This window comes from Camarhynchus parvulus, chromosome 24 (genome assembly GCF_901933205.1).
Source record: "Camarhynchus parvulus chromosome 24, STF_HiC, whole genome shotgun sequence".
In the NCBI taxonomy this organism is placed as follows: Eukaryota; Metazoa; Chordata; class Aves; order Passeriformes; family Thraupidae; genus Camarhynchus; species Camarhynchus parvulus.
Genome location: NC_044594.1, coordinates 2118418 through 2133103, shown reverse-complemented (window position 1 = coordinate 2133103; position 14686 = coordinate 2118418). Strand labels below are relative to the sequence as shown.

The 14686-nt window shown below is 52.2% G+C and overlaps 1 protein-coding gene across 1 annotated transcript in view; it reads left to right on the top strand.

Moving 5' to 3' along the window:
• Positions 1-14686, top strand: part of LOC115912995 (nectin-1-like) — a 60201-nt gene that overhangs the window by 37699 nt on the left and 7816 nt on the right. Inside the window, 5 exon segments of the mRNA XM_030964819.1 lie at positions 8539-8889; positions 10031-10141; positions 10144-10332; positions 10911-11028; positions 12737-12888. Coding sequence (XP_030820679.1) covers positions 8539-8889; positions 10031-10141; positions 10144-10332; positions 10911-11028; positions 12737-12888 — 921 coding nt within the window.

Genomic DNA, 14686 nt, shown 5'->3' with positions numbered 1-14686 from the left:
AGAAAGCTGTGACTGTTAAACACACATTTCAGCTATAGGAAAGTCAGAGTTTTGATCTTCTCCATGAAAATTACAGGGCTGGCCCGCACCAGCGGGCTTTGGCAGGGGTGCGTTTTTCACCATGTTTTGGACACAAGGCCAGCGTTTGGATCTTTGATAATTTCCTGTGACCCGGCATCTCTGCTGATGAAAGAAGCTTGGTTTGAGTGGGGACAGAGGGAATTGGCTGCTGGGGCAGCCAGGGGAGGCTGCCAGTTATTAACCCTGGCGCTGAAGTCACGCCTGAGTCAGCAGAGTTTCGGCTTTGTCCCGTTCCCATTGTGGAGGCGAGTGAGTCACTCGCTGCTCCAGCCCTGAGAGCTCCCCCATTTCCTGCTCCAGCTCCACAGACCAGCGAGGAGAGGAAAGATCTGATGTTCTCTCCCTTTTCTGTGCCATCGAGTTTATTTTTGTTTTTATTGAATCTCTTCAGTCTCAAGTTCCCTCCTTTCGGAAATGAGGCTCTCCATGGGTTACTATCTTGATCCCCTCTTCACAGCTCCTCATTAAATCTCTCCTCCTTAGCACCTGGAGAACTTGAGATTTAGCACTGGACCAGAGCTCCTTGAACAATATCCAAGGCAACAAGGAAGTCCAAGAAAGAGGCAGAGCAGAGAAAACACTCGTGTGCATTTGGAGACTCAGCCCATCAAGATAAGGTCTCAGGACAGTCTCAGCTTAATTAGCTTCCCTCTTCTCAAAGCTCCAGCTTCTTTCCCTTCCTCTACACTTGATTTTCCAGCTTTTCTTCCCCACCCAACCACCAAATAAGCATTGGCTCTGCTTGTGGTCCTCTTTCTTTTGCTTACAGGTTAGAATTGGTAAGCAAAAACACTTTGGTTTTTTCCTTGCTGGCAGGCAGCGAAATAATTCCAGAGAGGAGTCTTGGGTTTTTGGTTCTTTGTCTTTGCCTGGCCAGCTGCCTGCTTTTCCTAGTGCAGAATTTCATCGTGGACATGTCCACTGATGGAATAGTGGCTGGGGATGAGCAGGGATGAGCAACTGGGCTGGGATGTGGTGGTGGAGACACAAGAGGGATGGGAAGATTTTTTAAGGCTACAATGGAAGGAGGGCAAATCAAAGAAAGGCACAAGCACTGACCAGCTGGTGAGGCAATCCTGGACGCAGGCAGTGGGGAGGGAAGGAGGTGTGACGTGGAAATTGCAGGACAAAGGAGACTGGAGTTGTGAAACCGTGCTCTGGACAGGTGTGAGCAAGAGCACAGAGCAGGAAAAGAGCTGAGGAAGGAGCTGGAGCCACATCCAGCCCACAGGAGAGGGGAAGTGAGCCAAGTGGGCAGCAGTGGGGCACAGCAGGCTGTGTGTGTGTGCTCAGGTGTGTGGGAGCTGGCAGCTGGATGAGCCGGGCGCGCTGGGGCGGGCCGGGCGCTGTGTGGCGCGGACGGAGCCTTTGTGCTTTGTTGCTGAGCACAGGCTTTGGGAGCTTTATTGCAGGAAGGCCTTTCCCAGTGCTGTGTCAGCTCTTTCTGCAGGAGCCCTGCTCTGCCAGCCTCCCTGCTTTTGCCATGGGGCATGTTCCCCTCCCCGTGACTTGGGGGGTGAAGCAAAGCAGCTGTGAGAAAGGCAGGGAAGGAACGGCAGGGAGGGAGAGCTGGGAGCAGAGGCAGGCTGCTGTTCCCATCCCACTCCCCTGCTTTGCAGCCCTTTTCCTGGCTGGATGCAGCTGGGGGTGTTTGCAAAGTTGGAAAACTCATGGTCTAATCTGGTGGTCATCCCTGTCTCTTCAATCTGTGGCCCATCCCACCCTGGCCTCTGTTTTTCTTCCATCTCTTTCTAGGAGCACTGGGACAAGCACCCAGAGGCCTCGCTCTTGCTTGGGGCCTGTGTGTGAATCCCAGTGGTGGCTCAGTGACCAGATCTCCCGAAGTGTAACAGGGAATAAGTGGAGCATCGATGGATGAGGCCCTTTGGGGAAGAGCTTTCATTCCAGGGTGTCCTGAGGCTGCTTTGCGCTGGGGGTGTTTGCAAAGTTGGAAAACTCGTGGTCTAGTCTGGTGGTCATCCCTGTCTCTTCAATCTATGGCCCATCCCACCCTGGCCTCTGCTTTTCTTCCATCTCTTTCTATGAGGAGAACTGGGACAAGCATGGCCTCACTCTTGCTTGGGGCCTGTGTGTGAGTGCCAGCAGTGGCTCAGTGACCAGATTATAAGTGGAGCATCGATGGATGAGGCCATTTGGGGAAGAGCTTTCATTCAAGGGGCTCCTGAGGCTGCTTTGTGCTCCATTTATCCAGAGAGGAAATCCTGCCCAGGCAGGAGAAGGCTTTATCCCAAAGGCTGCCAATGATGGCCTGGCTCGAGACCTCACTCGATACAAGCCATTGACCGGTCCTGGGATAAAATCATCTCTGCCATGGGCTGGATCTGGGTCTGAACCAGTGACCTCGATGAGAGGACCCCATGTTTCTCTTTTGCAAGCCAAAGGCCAGCCCAGTCCTTTCTGGTTTGGGAGGGATTTATTTGGCTGAGGGCCAGGCAGGCCATTGTACAACGCTGCCATTTCCCGACAGCTCCCATAAATCTCTCCCAGCTCCCACTGGGAAGGGGGAAGGGATGCCTGGGCGTGCAGTTTCTCTCTTGGGGTGCCCCCACCCCATCCCATTGTTATCTCAGGCCTTTCATGTGCAGCCATGTCACCTGGAGCTATAATCTTGCCACATCTCTCTCATCTTCCTTCTAAGGCTCCCCCATCCCCTTGTGATGGAAACTCAAGTTTTACAGTCCCTGTGGTGCTCAGGCTCTGCAGGAGTGAAACAGTGTGAGACAGAGAGACCTCCAGTGAAAGTCTGCTGCCACAGGAAGGGCCTGGGGTGACCCACTGGAGCCCACTGACTCACTGGAGCCCATTCCTTCATTGCAGCGGGCTCCCAGCAGGGCCAGGCAGGCCCTGTGCTCCTGGAAGAGCAGCAGAATCCTGATTTAAATGCCTGGAAATCAATGCAAAGGCTCCCTGGCAAGAGCAGAGGTACTAACCCCAACCTCTTGGCCAAGTGCCACCTCACACCTTTGCTTCTTGCCACCTGAAACTCCCCTGCTGGGATTTAGGATATTTTTTCCCATGTTTCCCTCCCTGCCTGACACACCTGGGATGTTCCTCTGGGCTGCTGGAGGCTCTGCCCCACACGAACTGCATTTCAGACTGTTTTCCTTCAGAAAGACGAGTTCAGAAACACCAGCAGAGAAATTTTTAAGTGCCACCGAGTGGAAAGTTTTGGGCTCCTGTTCCATCCCACTTTTCCTTCCTGGAAAATTTGCAGTGTCTGTGAGAGATACAGGGTGGGACATCACTGCCATGGCCATGGAGCTGTCCCAAAATCAGGTCCTTTTGTGAGACTTTGTGCAGGTTGAAGTGTGATGCATTGATTTGTCCTTCTGTAAGATCCCAGCTGCTGTGACTAAGAATCAGGAGCTTTGTGACATCTGCACCAGTCATGATATTGCCACACCAAAGGGTGGCTCATCACACTCTGCCAAGGGCTGTTTCAGTGCCCTGGGGGGGAGATGAGTATCAGGGAACAGGAGAGAGAGAAATCGGTGAGAAGCTCAGCAGAGGCAAGGTTGTGCAAAGCAGAGTGCAGTTCACATGGCTCTTAACAAAGAGGCATTGAGCGAGGTTGTGACAGAGCTCACCCAGAGCCTGGAGATCATTTCCAGAGCTTTCTGTATGGGGGAGCAAGAACCTGATTTGCAAGTGTGGGACAGCACCTCCTGAGCTTTTAGAGAGAGGGTTTCCAGCTCCAAGAGCCACCACCTGCCACTTCTGCTGTGTCCCCAGTGCTCCCTGACAGGGAGTGCAGCCCTCCCTTCCCAGCCCGTGTGCCTCAGGCACCCCGAGCTGTGCACGGAGCCCCCGAGGCCTCAGTGAATATCTGGGCTTGGGATCGTGGGGAAAGGCATCAACACAAACCACTTCAGAGGCCAAGGTGGAGGAGTAGGATCTCCGAGGTCTGCACTAATGAGGTCTTGGCACCAACATGTCTTTGGCACACGGCTGGGCCCTTTTTGGTCCGCGACAAAAAATAACACCGCAAAACTAATGAATAAAATGCAAGTGGACAAGCTGCAACCCATCCAGCTAATCCTTGCTCGGGTGCTGGCTGCCCCTGGGAGGTGTCAGCATGGATTGGTGGGCACTGGGAGATCTGCGGTGTGAAAATGGCAGGATTCATCCCAAGCTTTCTCCCTGCCTTACCAAGCGCATGGATCGTTCAGCAAAGGAGAAACGCGGCCAATCCCAGCACTTCACACACACACACACACACATCCAGCTGAATATGTTCAAACCTCTCCAGTGGCTGATTAGTGATTTTATTTTCTCCTCCTCTGCCGGCCGTGCGTGCTCATTGCCATCAATTATCTATGCATTTGCCCTGATGAATTATTGAGTGTGTAACGGGGCGAGGGAAGGCCCGCCAGCCCAGCTCAGTCACCTTGCAAACGAGCACTCTCCAGAGCAGCCAAGTTTGCCGTCTGGCTTCTGATTTAGGATGGGAAGCTGATCCAGCAGCCTCCCAAACCCCTTTCCCCCATCTGTCCCCTTTCCTCATCGCTGCATTGAGGTGTGGGTGCTCCAGGAGCAGAATGGGTGCATTGTTTTCCTGATTTAAGGCTTGGGTGAGTGGAACAGAGAGAGTTTTTCCTGTCTTGCAAAAGAGCTGTTCAGTCACCTGGAAAGGAAACGCAATTTCCGTGCTGTGTTTGGGGTTTTTCAGGGTGTTTTTTTGTTTGTTTTGTTTTGTTATTTTGTTCTGCCGGGTGTTATTTTTTTTGTTTTCCCTTTTCCCCTGGAGCCCTGAGAAAGTTTGGAATGTGTTTTTGTCAAGGCTGCTGCGTGTAAGGGCCTGAATCCCAGCTTTGGCAGCATTTGGCTGTTGGCAAGCTGTCCTCACTCAACTGGCACCAGCTTTTCCCCTGGCCAAAAGTCTGGCTCTTCACACCTGGGCACAGGAGGGTTCTGCAGGACCATTGTGGGTTCAGAATCAGGTTTATCATCTCCAAAATCCACTTTTTCTCCAGTTCATGTCTGAGCCCAGCCTGTTTTGATGCATAGGTCCCGTGGCAGGGGGAGGGCAGAACTGTGAATTGTTGCTGCTGCTCAAGGTCAAGATAAATAACTTGATTTTTAAAAGGGCCAGTTCATTAATTTGCAAGGAAATCAAAACATAAAGGAAAGGCACAGTAATGATGGATGGAGTGAGGGACTGGACTGACCTCCCCTGTGCTATCCATCACATTCCCTGCAGGTTGAATGACTTTATCTCCATTCGAGAGGCACATCAGTGACGGCCTTCAGCCTGGCAGTGCTCATGCCGCAAGGGACTGCCAGCCCTGCCGGGGTGACTCTGAGGAGAATCTGGTGGCCTTCCACCCTCTCCTGTGTGCAGTTTGGCTCCTCTGCTGCTCCCGGGCACCAGAGGAGACGCTGAGCCTTGACTTCCTGCGCTGGGCCGCTTTGTTGGGGTGTGGAAAGGCCGGCTCAAAGCGCCCCGCCGGGCCCCGTGGGGGGTCAGGGAGCTTGTGGGGAGCAGAGCCCGCTCCTGTGGGGAGCAGAGCCCGCTCCTGTGGGGAGCAGAGCCCTTGGGGAGCAGAGCCGCTCCTGGGAGCAGAGCCATCTGTGCAAGTGTGGGGAGCAGAGCCGCCTGTGGGGGAGGAGTCCGCTCCTGTGGGGAGCAGAGCCCGCTCCTGTGGGGAGCAGAGCCAGCTCCTGTGGGGAGCAGAGCCAGCTCCTGTGGGGAGCAGAGCCCGCTCCTGTGGGGAGCAGAGCCAGCTCCTGTGGGGAGCAGAGCCCGCTGTGGCAGCGCCCCAGCCCCAGGCAGGCCCCGCTGGGGGCACCGGCCCGCGGTGGAAGAGGCGCTGATGACTCCGCGCTCCCCCGGCCCTGGGAGCTGAGGGAGTGCTGAGCACACCCACCCGGGCTGGGCCGTTCCCAAGGCCCTGGCTACGTGATTGAAGTGCTCCCCAGCAAGCTCCCACACGCTCTGGGAGGCTCTGGAGCCTTCCGAGCCAGACTGCTTGGCAAAGCTGTTCCTCACCTCCGCGGGTGTGGGCAAGGCTCGCTCACCTCCGGGGTGGAAGGAGCAGCATATGCTGCACAGCATGGTGGAGACATCTCCCCCTCCCCTGTGCACCCGTTCTTCCCCAGATCTCAGCGTGGCCTGGTCTAAACCCAGCCTGTGCCCTCGTTTCAGCAGGGAGGATGTTGTGGACGCTGGTGGCAATGTCCTGCACTGTGTCCTGCCGCTGGGACATCCTTCTCCAGAGGGGAAACATGGTCCAGATGAGTGGGGACCATGTTTCCCCTCTGGAGAAAGATTCCTCAGAGTGGGGACATCCTACCTTCTGCTTTGTGGAGGGAAAACTGTGGGGAAGCTGGCCCTGGCTGTGCTGGGAGGGGAAGGGTGCACCCTGCCCGCCCCAGAGGACACGGTGGCTTTGTGTGTGCAGGCACTTGAGGGCACCAGCGCTTTGCTGTGGCTGTAAGAAGCTCTGGAGAACATTCCTGATCACCCAGCTGCAGTGCTGGGGTGTGGGGCTTGGCTCGGGGAGCAGGGGGCAAGTCCACACAAAGCTCTGGAGGCCGAGTTTCGGTCGGAACTGCTGATGGCTGTGGTCAGCTGGTGGCGTCTCGTGGCCAGGCTGGGTTGTTGGGGCTTGTCCTCAGGGTCACAGGAAGGAGAAGGGAGAAAGAAGAGGCGTGGATGAGAATTGGGGATTAGGATAAGGCTGGGAACAGCAGGCAGGGAATGAGGGGGCAACGTGGAGTGTGGGTGGAGAAGAGTTTTGTCTGCCTGCACTCGTGTGTGTGTGTGTGTCTGTGAAACTGCAGGAAGGAGACTCTTGGAGAGGTCCCAGGGCACATCTGCCACGGGGATCAACACTGAGGAGTTTATTTTAGCCTTGGACAGGGAGCCATTCATCCCTGGAAGAACAGAGCAGGGTGACATTTCTCTTAGGAGGTGCTGTCTTGTTTCTCTTGCTCTGCATTTTTCTTTCCCCAGCCCCTCTCTCTGTTCCATTACTCTTTCATGTTCCTCACTCTCTGTGCAGAACATGAAAGAGTTCTCTATCTTTCTTTTTTTTATTATCCCTTTCTTTCCTTTCCTGCCCAGCTCCCAGAATCCATCCAATTGCAGATTCTCCCAGAAGCTGGGAGCAAAACTCGCTTTTCTCGTTCTTCCCACCTTGCCTCCCTGTTGTATTTATCATACAAATACCAGCTGTATAATTACCAGAGCATTATCTCTAAACACACAGATTAGGAAAAGACACAGTGGCAGCAAAGATGAATTTCAGGGTCAGTCTGGTGGGAGATGCTTTCCTCCATCTGTCAGGGGAGGAATCAACTGAGACAGAAGAGCTGTCATGGACAGCAGCTCCCACCTTTCACCAGCACCTTCCACAGAATCAGGGTGGAAGGTTCCTAAATTCAGACACTTCTGGGGTTATAAAAAGGCCACAGAAATGATCTGGATGATACAGGGAGATCATGCAAGGTGTAGAGGCAGTGTCTTAAAGATGTTCTCATATGGGAATTATTGCTGCCCTGAAATGAGGGCTGAGTCTTTGCAGCTCCTTTAATTACTGCTGCAGCTCCAATGGGATTAAATGGATGTCTGAGTGTGTGTTAGCATATGTTGGGATGTGCTGTGCTGATAAACATCAGGGCTTTCACATGCCTGCAGACACACATGCCCTGCATATTTACCACAACTGACTCAGTGTCACCCCAAGCTGAAGACAAAAGGGAGGAAGGTGTTATTGATCCAGCCCTGTGCCTTTGGGTGATGATGATGATGAGCCCTAGGCTGGCCATAGTGGGAGGAAGGTGTTATTGATCAAGCCTTGTGCCTTCGGGTGATGATGATGATGAGCCCTAGGCTGGCCATAGTGGGAGGAAGGTGTTTATGACCAAGAATGAGGCTGCAGGTGGATGCAGAAGGTGCCTGTAGCCACAAATTGCTCTTGTATCAGCCATATCAATAAGAAACACAAGCCCTGTGAGGAATGACTGAGGAAGCTGGGGTTGTTTAGCCTGAAGAAAAGGAGACTCAGGGGTCACCTTATCACTCTCTACAGCTCCTGAAAGGTGGCTGTGCTCAGCTGGAGTTGGGCTCTTTCTCCAGGCAGAACCAGAGGATGCAGCTTCAATCTGTGCCAAGGGAAATTTAGGATGGATATTAGGAAAAAGTGTTTTCCAGAAAGGGTGATAAAATTCTGGAATGTTCTGCCCAGGGAGGTGGTGGAGTCACCATCCCTGGGTGTGTTTAACAAAGCCTGGATGTGGCACTGGGTGCCAGGGTTGAGTTGAGGAGTTGGGGCTGGCTTGGACTTGATGATCTCGAAGGTCTCATCCAACCTGGTCATTCTGTGAATTCAGTGAAACAAGTGGAATAAACAGAGGAATTCCTGAGCCTGATGCCAATAACCACAGTGCTTCTGGGAGGTCCCCAAATGCTCACAAGTTGCCATTTCATTGCAGGGCTGCAAGCTCAGAGTGTCTTGGTCAATGACACCGTCTCGGGGTTCATCGGCACGGACGTGGTGCTGCACTGCAGCTTCACCAACCCGCTGCCCACCGTGAAGATCACGCAGGTGACGTGGCAGAAGGCCAGCAATGGCACCAAGCAGAATGTGGCCATCTACAACCCCGCCATGGGCGTGTCCATCCTGTCCCCCTACAAGGAGAGGGTGACTTTCCGCAACCCTTCCTTCAAGGATGGCACCATCCAGCTGTCCCGGCTGGAGCTGGACGATGAGGGCGTTTACATCTGTGAGTTTGCCACCTTCCCAACCGGCAACCGGGAAGGGCAGCTGAACCTCACCGTGCTGGGTAAGGCTCTGGGCAGGCTCTGCAGGGTGAACCTCCAGTCCAACAGAGCTGGAGGAAGCTGAGATTCACATCCTGGGAGCTCAGGGCGAATTTGGGGTGTGAATTGTAGCTGGGATGGATTTTAAGTTGACTGGGAAGAGGTGAAGAGCAGGGAGAACCAAGCAGGTGGTTCTGAGACAGCTGAGCTGTCACACCTCTTCTTTTTCCAGGCCTCAGTTCCCCTTTTCCCTCCACCTACACTCCTAATGTAGGTGCAGGAACAGTGACCAGGTCCCCGTGGGAGTGGTGAGTTTTAATGAGCTGGGGCTGTCAAGAGAGAAGAAACAGCAGATTGATCCTAAACTCAAGCAGAGTTTGTCCCTGGAGCTCAGGGCTGTGAGCGAACAGACCCCACCCAAGGTCTACATAAGTTGTTTTCTCTCCAATTTCAGTTCCTTTCTAACACAGGGATGAAAACCTCTGGGAGGAAAGGGTTGACTTTCCATATATCTGTGCATTTAGGGCACCTCCACCATTGTTTCCCCATAAACGATGCAGGTAGATGGTGCAAGGTGCATAGGCACTGCCATAAAGCAATTATTACATGGGAATTATTGTTGGCAATTTGCACACTCTGGACTCACCACAAGCCCTGTCACAGCCTCAGTGGTATTAGATGGCTCTGGGGTTGTAGCAAACAGCAGCACTGCTTTTCTAACCATCCCTTTGCACCCTTTTCTCCTCCTCCTCTGTGACCGTGTTCGCAGGGGTCTGAGGATGAGGGAAGAGACAAGGATCTGACTCCATGTTTCAGAAGGCTGATTGATTATTTTATGATATATATTATATTAAAGATACACTAAAAGAATAAAAGAAAGGATTTCATCAGAAGGCTAGCTAAGAATAGAAAAAGAAAGAATGATAACAAAAGTGGCTCAGACAGAGAGTCCGAGCTAGCTGACTGTGATTGGCCATTAATTAGAAACAGCCACATGAGACCAATCACAGATCCACCTGTTGCATTCCACAGCAGCAGATAACCATTGTTTACATTTTGTTTCTGAAGCTTCTCAGCTTCTCAAGAGGAAAAATCCTGAAGAAAAGATTTTTCATAAAACATGTCTGTGACACTCCTCCTCCTCCTTTCTGCACTCCCCTACAGCCAAGCCCACAAACTGGATGGAGGGCACCAAGAGGCCGCTAATCGCCAAGTCTGGCAGGACAGAAAAGATCTTGGTAGCCACCTGCACCTCCTCCAACGGGAAACCCCCAGCACCGTCACCTGGGACACGAAGCTGAAGGGGGAGGCGGAGTTCCAGGAGATCCGGAACAGCAACGGCACCATCACGGTGATCAGCCGGTACCGCCTGGTGCCGAGCCGCGAGGCGCACCGCCAGCAGCTCATGTGCGTGGTCAACTACCAGCTGGAGAGGTTCACCGACAGCATCACCCTCAACGTGCAGTGTAAGGGGCCTGGCACAGCTGGGAGGGCTCCCCCTGCTCGGGGCTGGCCAGGGGATGGGCTCTGGAGAAAGAGGGGTTTGGGTTGGGCTGGTGGAGGGGCTGTGGTTGTGGTTTTGGGAGTGAGAACTGAAAGCATCCTTTGGAGTAATTGTGGGTTTTCTCTTTTTCTTACCTTCTTCCTCTGCTTCTGCTGTGTCCCTTTTGCTCCCCTTCTCTCTCTCTTCTGCACTCCCTCACATTCCTTGTCCCATCATCTTTCCTTCGTGTTCTCTCTCCTTCTCCCACTCCTTCCCCCTCATCTCTTCCTATTTCATTTTCTCCCTTTCCTTTCCCACATTCCTTGTTCCATCATCTTTCCCTCCTTGAAATCTTTCCTTCCCCCACTCCTGCCTTCTCGCCTCTCCCTATTTCATTTTCTCCCCTTTCCCACAATCCTTTCCTCTCCTTTTAATCTCTCTCCTTTTCCCACCCGTGCCCCTCATCTCTTCCCATCTCATTTCCTCCCCTTTCCTTTCCCACAACCCTTTCCTCTCTCCTTTTCCCCTCCTGCTCTCCTCCCTTTCCCCCCACGCCTGCAGATGAGCCAGAAGTCACCATCGAGGGCTTTGATGGCAACTGGTTCCTGAACCGCAAAGATGTGAAGCTGATCTGCAAATCTGATGCCAACCCCCCAGCTCACACCTACGAGTGGAAGCTGTAAGTGTCCCCAGAGCCCCGCTGCCAGCAGCAAATGTCACCTCCCAGCAGGGACAAGGAGTCTCTGCAGACACCTCACTCACCCTATGGTCACTTGGGGCCCAGTCCCATTAGTGTCAGCGGTGTCACCCCAAGGTACAGCCTGTGCCTGTGGTGGAGGTGGCTGCCAGCTCAGTGCAGCCTCAATATCCAGGGAAAACTCCCCCTTCTCACCTCCCTGGGATCATATCCTGCCCTGGTGACGTGAGGCAGCTGAGATGTGACAAAGTGATTCACGTGCCCAGAACCACCAAGTGCCTCAGGAGCAGAGCTGGGAAAGAACCCAGGATTTTCCCTGCTTTGAAAAGGCACAAATAACACAAAATTTGTGTGTGTGTGAACAACCTTCCCCTGGAATCAGCTCCTCACGTGACTGGCATTAAACAGCAACAATTCCTTGTCCTCAGGTTTCCAGCTTGTGGCTGAACACACTTAAAGGGACTTGAAAAGTGAGTGAGGGGTGTCTGGGCAGTCAGGTGGGAATTGATACAACCTGATGTGGTTCTCCTGCTGCTCTTTCTTCTCTGTAAGCACTCATGTAGCTTTAAAAGAGGAAGATCAAATGGATCCTTTCTTCTTTTCAGCTGGCATTTGTCATCAGGAGAGAGGCTCTCAACATGGCTTTGCAAGGAGCACATTCTCTCTCGTTCCCCTTCCCAGATCAAACTGTTCAAAGTGAAAGTCTGAAGAGGATTGTTTTTCTTGCCTTTTTTCCTAGTTCTCCATCCCCAGCTCTCTCCATCTGTTGGTTCTGCCAGTCTGATTTAAAACTCTGAGGGGCTCTCTGGGTTCCTCACAACATTTCCAGGGAAGCCTCAGAGGCAAAAACGCACCCAAGGCAGAAGTGATGCTACTTGAGGCAATTTCTGTGCCTGGAGTGCTTTTCCTCTCCTCCCATTTGGGTGGTGATGAGCAGCAGTCAGGGGAGCTGTCAGAGGAGGCAGCGATCCCACACCACCCCTTTGAGCACCCTGTGCTCTTGTTTTTGTAGGTTCAGGGCTCTATAGGACCATGGTTAAGGTTTTTCCATCAGCTTTGGGATTGTTGGCTTGATGCAGCTGGAAAAACGGTGTTTTCTGTACATATGTGTATATGTAGACGTGCAGAATACATGCATTTAGGCACTGCTTTACAATCCTAATTATACCCCTGTTATTCCCTTTTGTTTCTTATAAATTGCTGACAATATGTGCACATTTGGGTTGGGAGGAGGGGAAGGAATTACTTGAGTAATTTTTAATTGCCTAAGAGGAATAATTACTTTACTTTGCTTCAGTAATTAAGAATAACCAGGCCATGTGTGTCTTTTCCTAACACGCAGGGCTTTTTTTTTTTTTTTAATTTTTTCATCTGCCTTTGTCAATTTATTTTTTGTATCTCCGGGTTTAGTTTTGCATTATTCCAGTTTCACACTTTGTGACACGGGCAGGTCTCCAAATCAACACTGCTGTGCTTGAAATTAACCCTGGCTGATCAGGAGAGTTAAATGAGCAGGAAATTGGGCTTAAAACGAGCTCAGGTTGTGTCCCTTTCCTGCCTACATTAATGGGGATTTTCCAGCCAGCACCTCCAGCTTCCACACCTGCCCATGGGCAAGCACAGACCCAGAATGTTGCTGTCACCTCTGGGTGTCACCTGTGGGGTCAAACATTGTCTCTATTCCCCCCAGGCCAAACGGGACCCTGCCAGGGAGTGTGGAAATCCAGAACAACACCATCTACTTCAAAGGACCCGTGTCCTACAGCGTGGCTGGCACCTACGTCTGCGAGGCCACCAACGCCATCGGGACACGCTCGGGCCTGGTGGAGGTCAATGTCACAGGTAGGACAGCACCTGGGCTGCTCTGTAGCATGGAAAAAAAAGGTGGGGAGGGCCACAAAGGTGTGAGCAGTTCTGTGATGGTGTTCGCAGGGGTCTGAGGATGAGGGAAGAGACGAGGATCTGACTCCATGTTTCAGAAGGCTTGATTTATTATTTTATGATATATGTTATATTAAAACTATACTAAAAGAATAGAAGAAAGGATTTCATCAGAAGGCTAGCTAAGAATAGAAAAGGAATGAAATGATAACAAAGGTTTGTATCTTGGACAGAGAGTCTGAGCCAGCTGTGCTGTGATTGGCCATTAATTAGAAACAACCACATGAGACCAATCACAGATCCACCTGTTGCATTCCACAGCAACAGATAACCATTGTTTACATTTGTTCCTGAGGCCTTTCAGCTTCTCAGGAGGAAAAAAATCCTAAAGAAAAGATTTTTCATAAAATGTGTGTGTAACACAGTTCCATCTCCTCAGTCACACTGTCTCCCTTCAGGGTGGGAATCTCCTGAGGGAAATGGGGCAGTGGAGTTCTTGGCTTTGTGCTGGTGTTGCACTGGTTTGCTGTGGATTTTCTCCTCTCCTCTCGTGTTCTTTTTTCCTTCTCACACCAATTCAGTTTGTTCCCCCCTTGTGTTCTGCTTTGGATTCAGAGAGATTGTTGTACATGTTAACAGCAGAGGCACGTCAGGGAGATATTGATCAGAACAAGGGGCAGGGTGAGGATGTGGACTGCCAGAAAGGCAGGAGATGGATGAGTCACTTGTCCATGATGGTGTTTGGTGTTCCTGGTGTTGGGCAATTCTCATGATTCTTCATTTGAGCTCCTTGCAGTGCTGCTCTGTGAACTCGCTCACTCACCTGCCTGCCAGGGACCCCTGTGCATGCTGGAGGAGCTTTGGGCTCCAGGGAGGAGCAGCATCCCAGGCTGCAGGCAGTGGGAAGTGATGCTGTGATGCCGCAGGAGACAGAAGGGATCTGAGGTCCTGCAAAGCACTGTGGCCACAGGAGGGAGGGAAAGACATGTGGGCAAGCTGAGGTAGTGTCAGGGAGAGAAAGTCATGTCAAGAAATAGCTTCAACAGAAGAAATAACATATGGCAGTAACCTGATTTCTGAAAGTCAGAGTGACATTGTGAGACATCACCAAGGGGGAAAAATGGCTGTGAGTGCTTTGAGAGCAGGAAAGGGACAATTATCCCATTCCTTTGGGGTAAAAGGAGCCATTTGGGTTATCAGGCAGTGTCTCAGGAGGGCTGGAAGTGCCTCTTGGAGCAATGAGGTGGGGCACAGCCACACTGCAGTGAGCTCTGGGCTGCAAACAGCCCGGACAGGGTGGGCAGTGAGGTGAATGAGGTGCGCTGGGGGCTTCCAAGGCACGGGGAACACTGAACAGGCTCCCAGGGCTGTTACCTCTTGCTCTGTCCAGCCCAAGGCAGTCCGAGCCTCTCCTGCCACCCCAGTCCTTGGGAGTTGTCTGACCTGAGGGTGATGAAACCCCTGCACCAGCTTTCTCTGCTGGTAAATGCTGAGCAAGCACAGAGCCGAGTCTGGGGCAGCTAAAATTAGCAATAACTCCGTGTTTGGCACCCTCAGCTCCCCTCTCTAACTTGGGCAAACCGGGCTAAGCTTCCTCTATCCAAGTGCTTGGAGGTCAATGGATGGGATGTGCTAATTAGATGCTAATTACCCGGTATTTGTTTATGATCGTTATCACTGGAGCAGGCCTTTCATTCACACCTCCTGTCCTGGATCCCTGCCTGCTACAGCCATTTCTCTGGGGGCTGTTTCTTGTGCC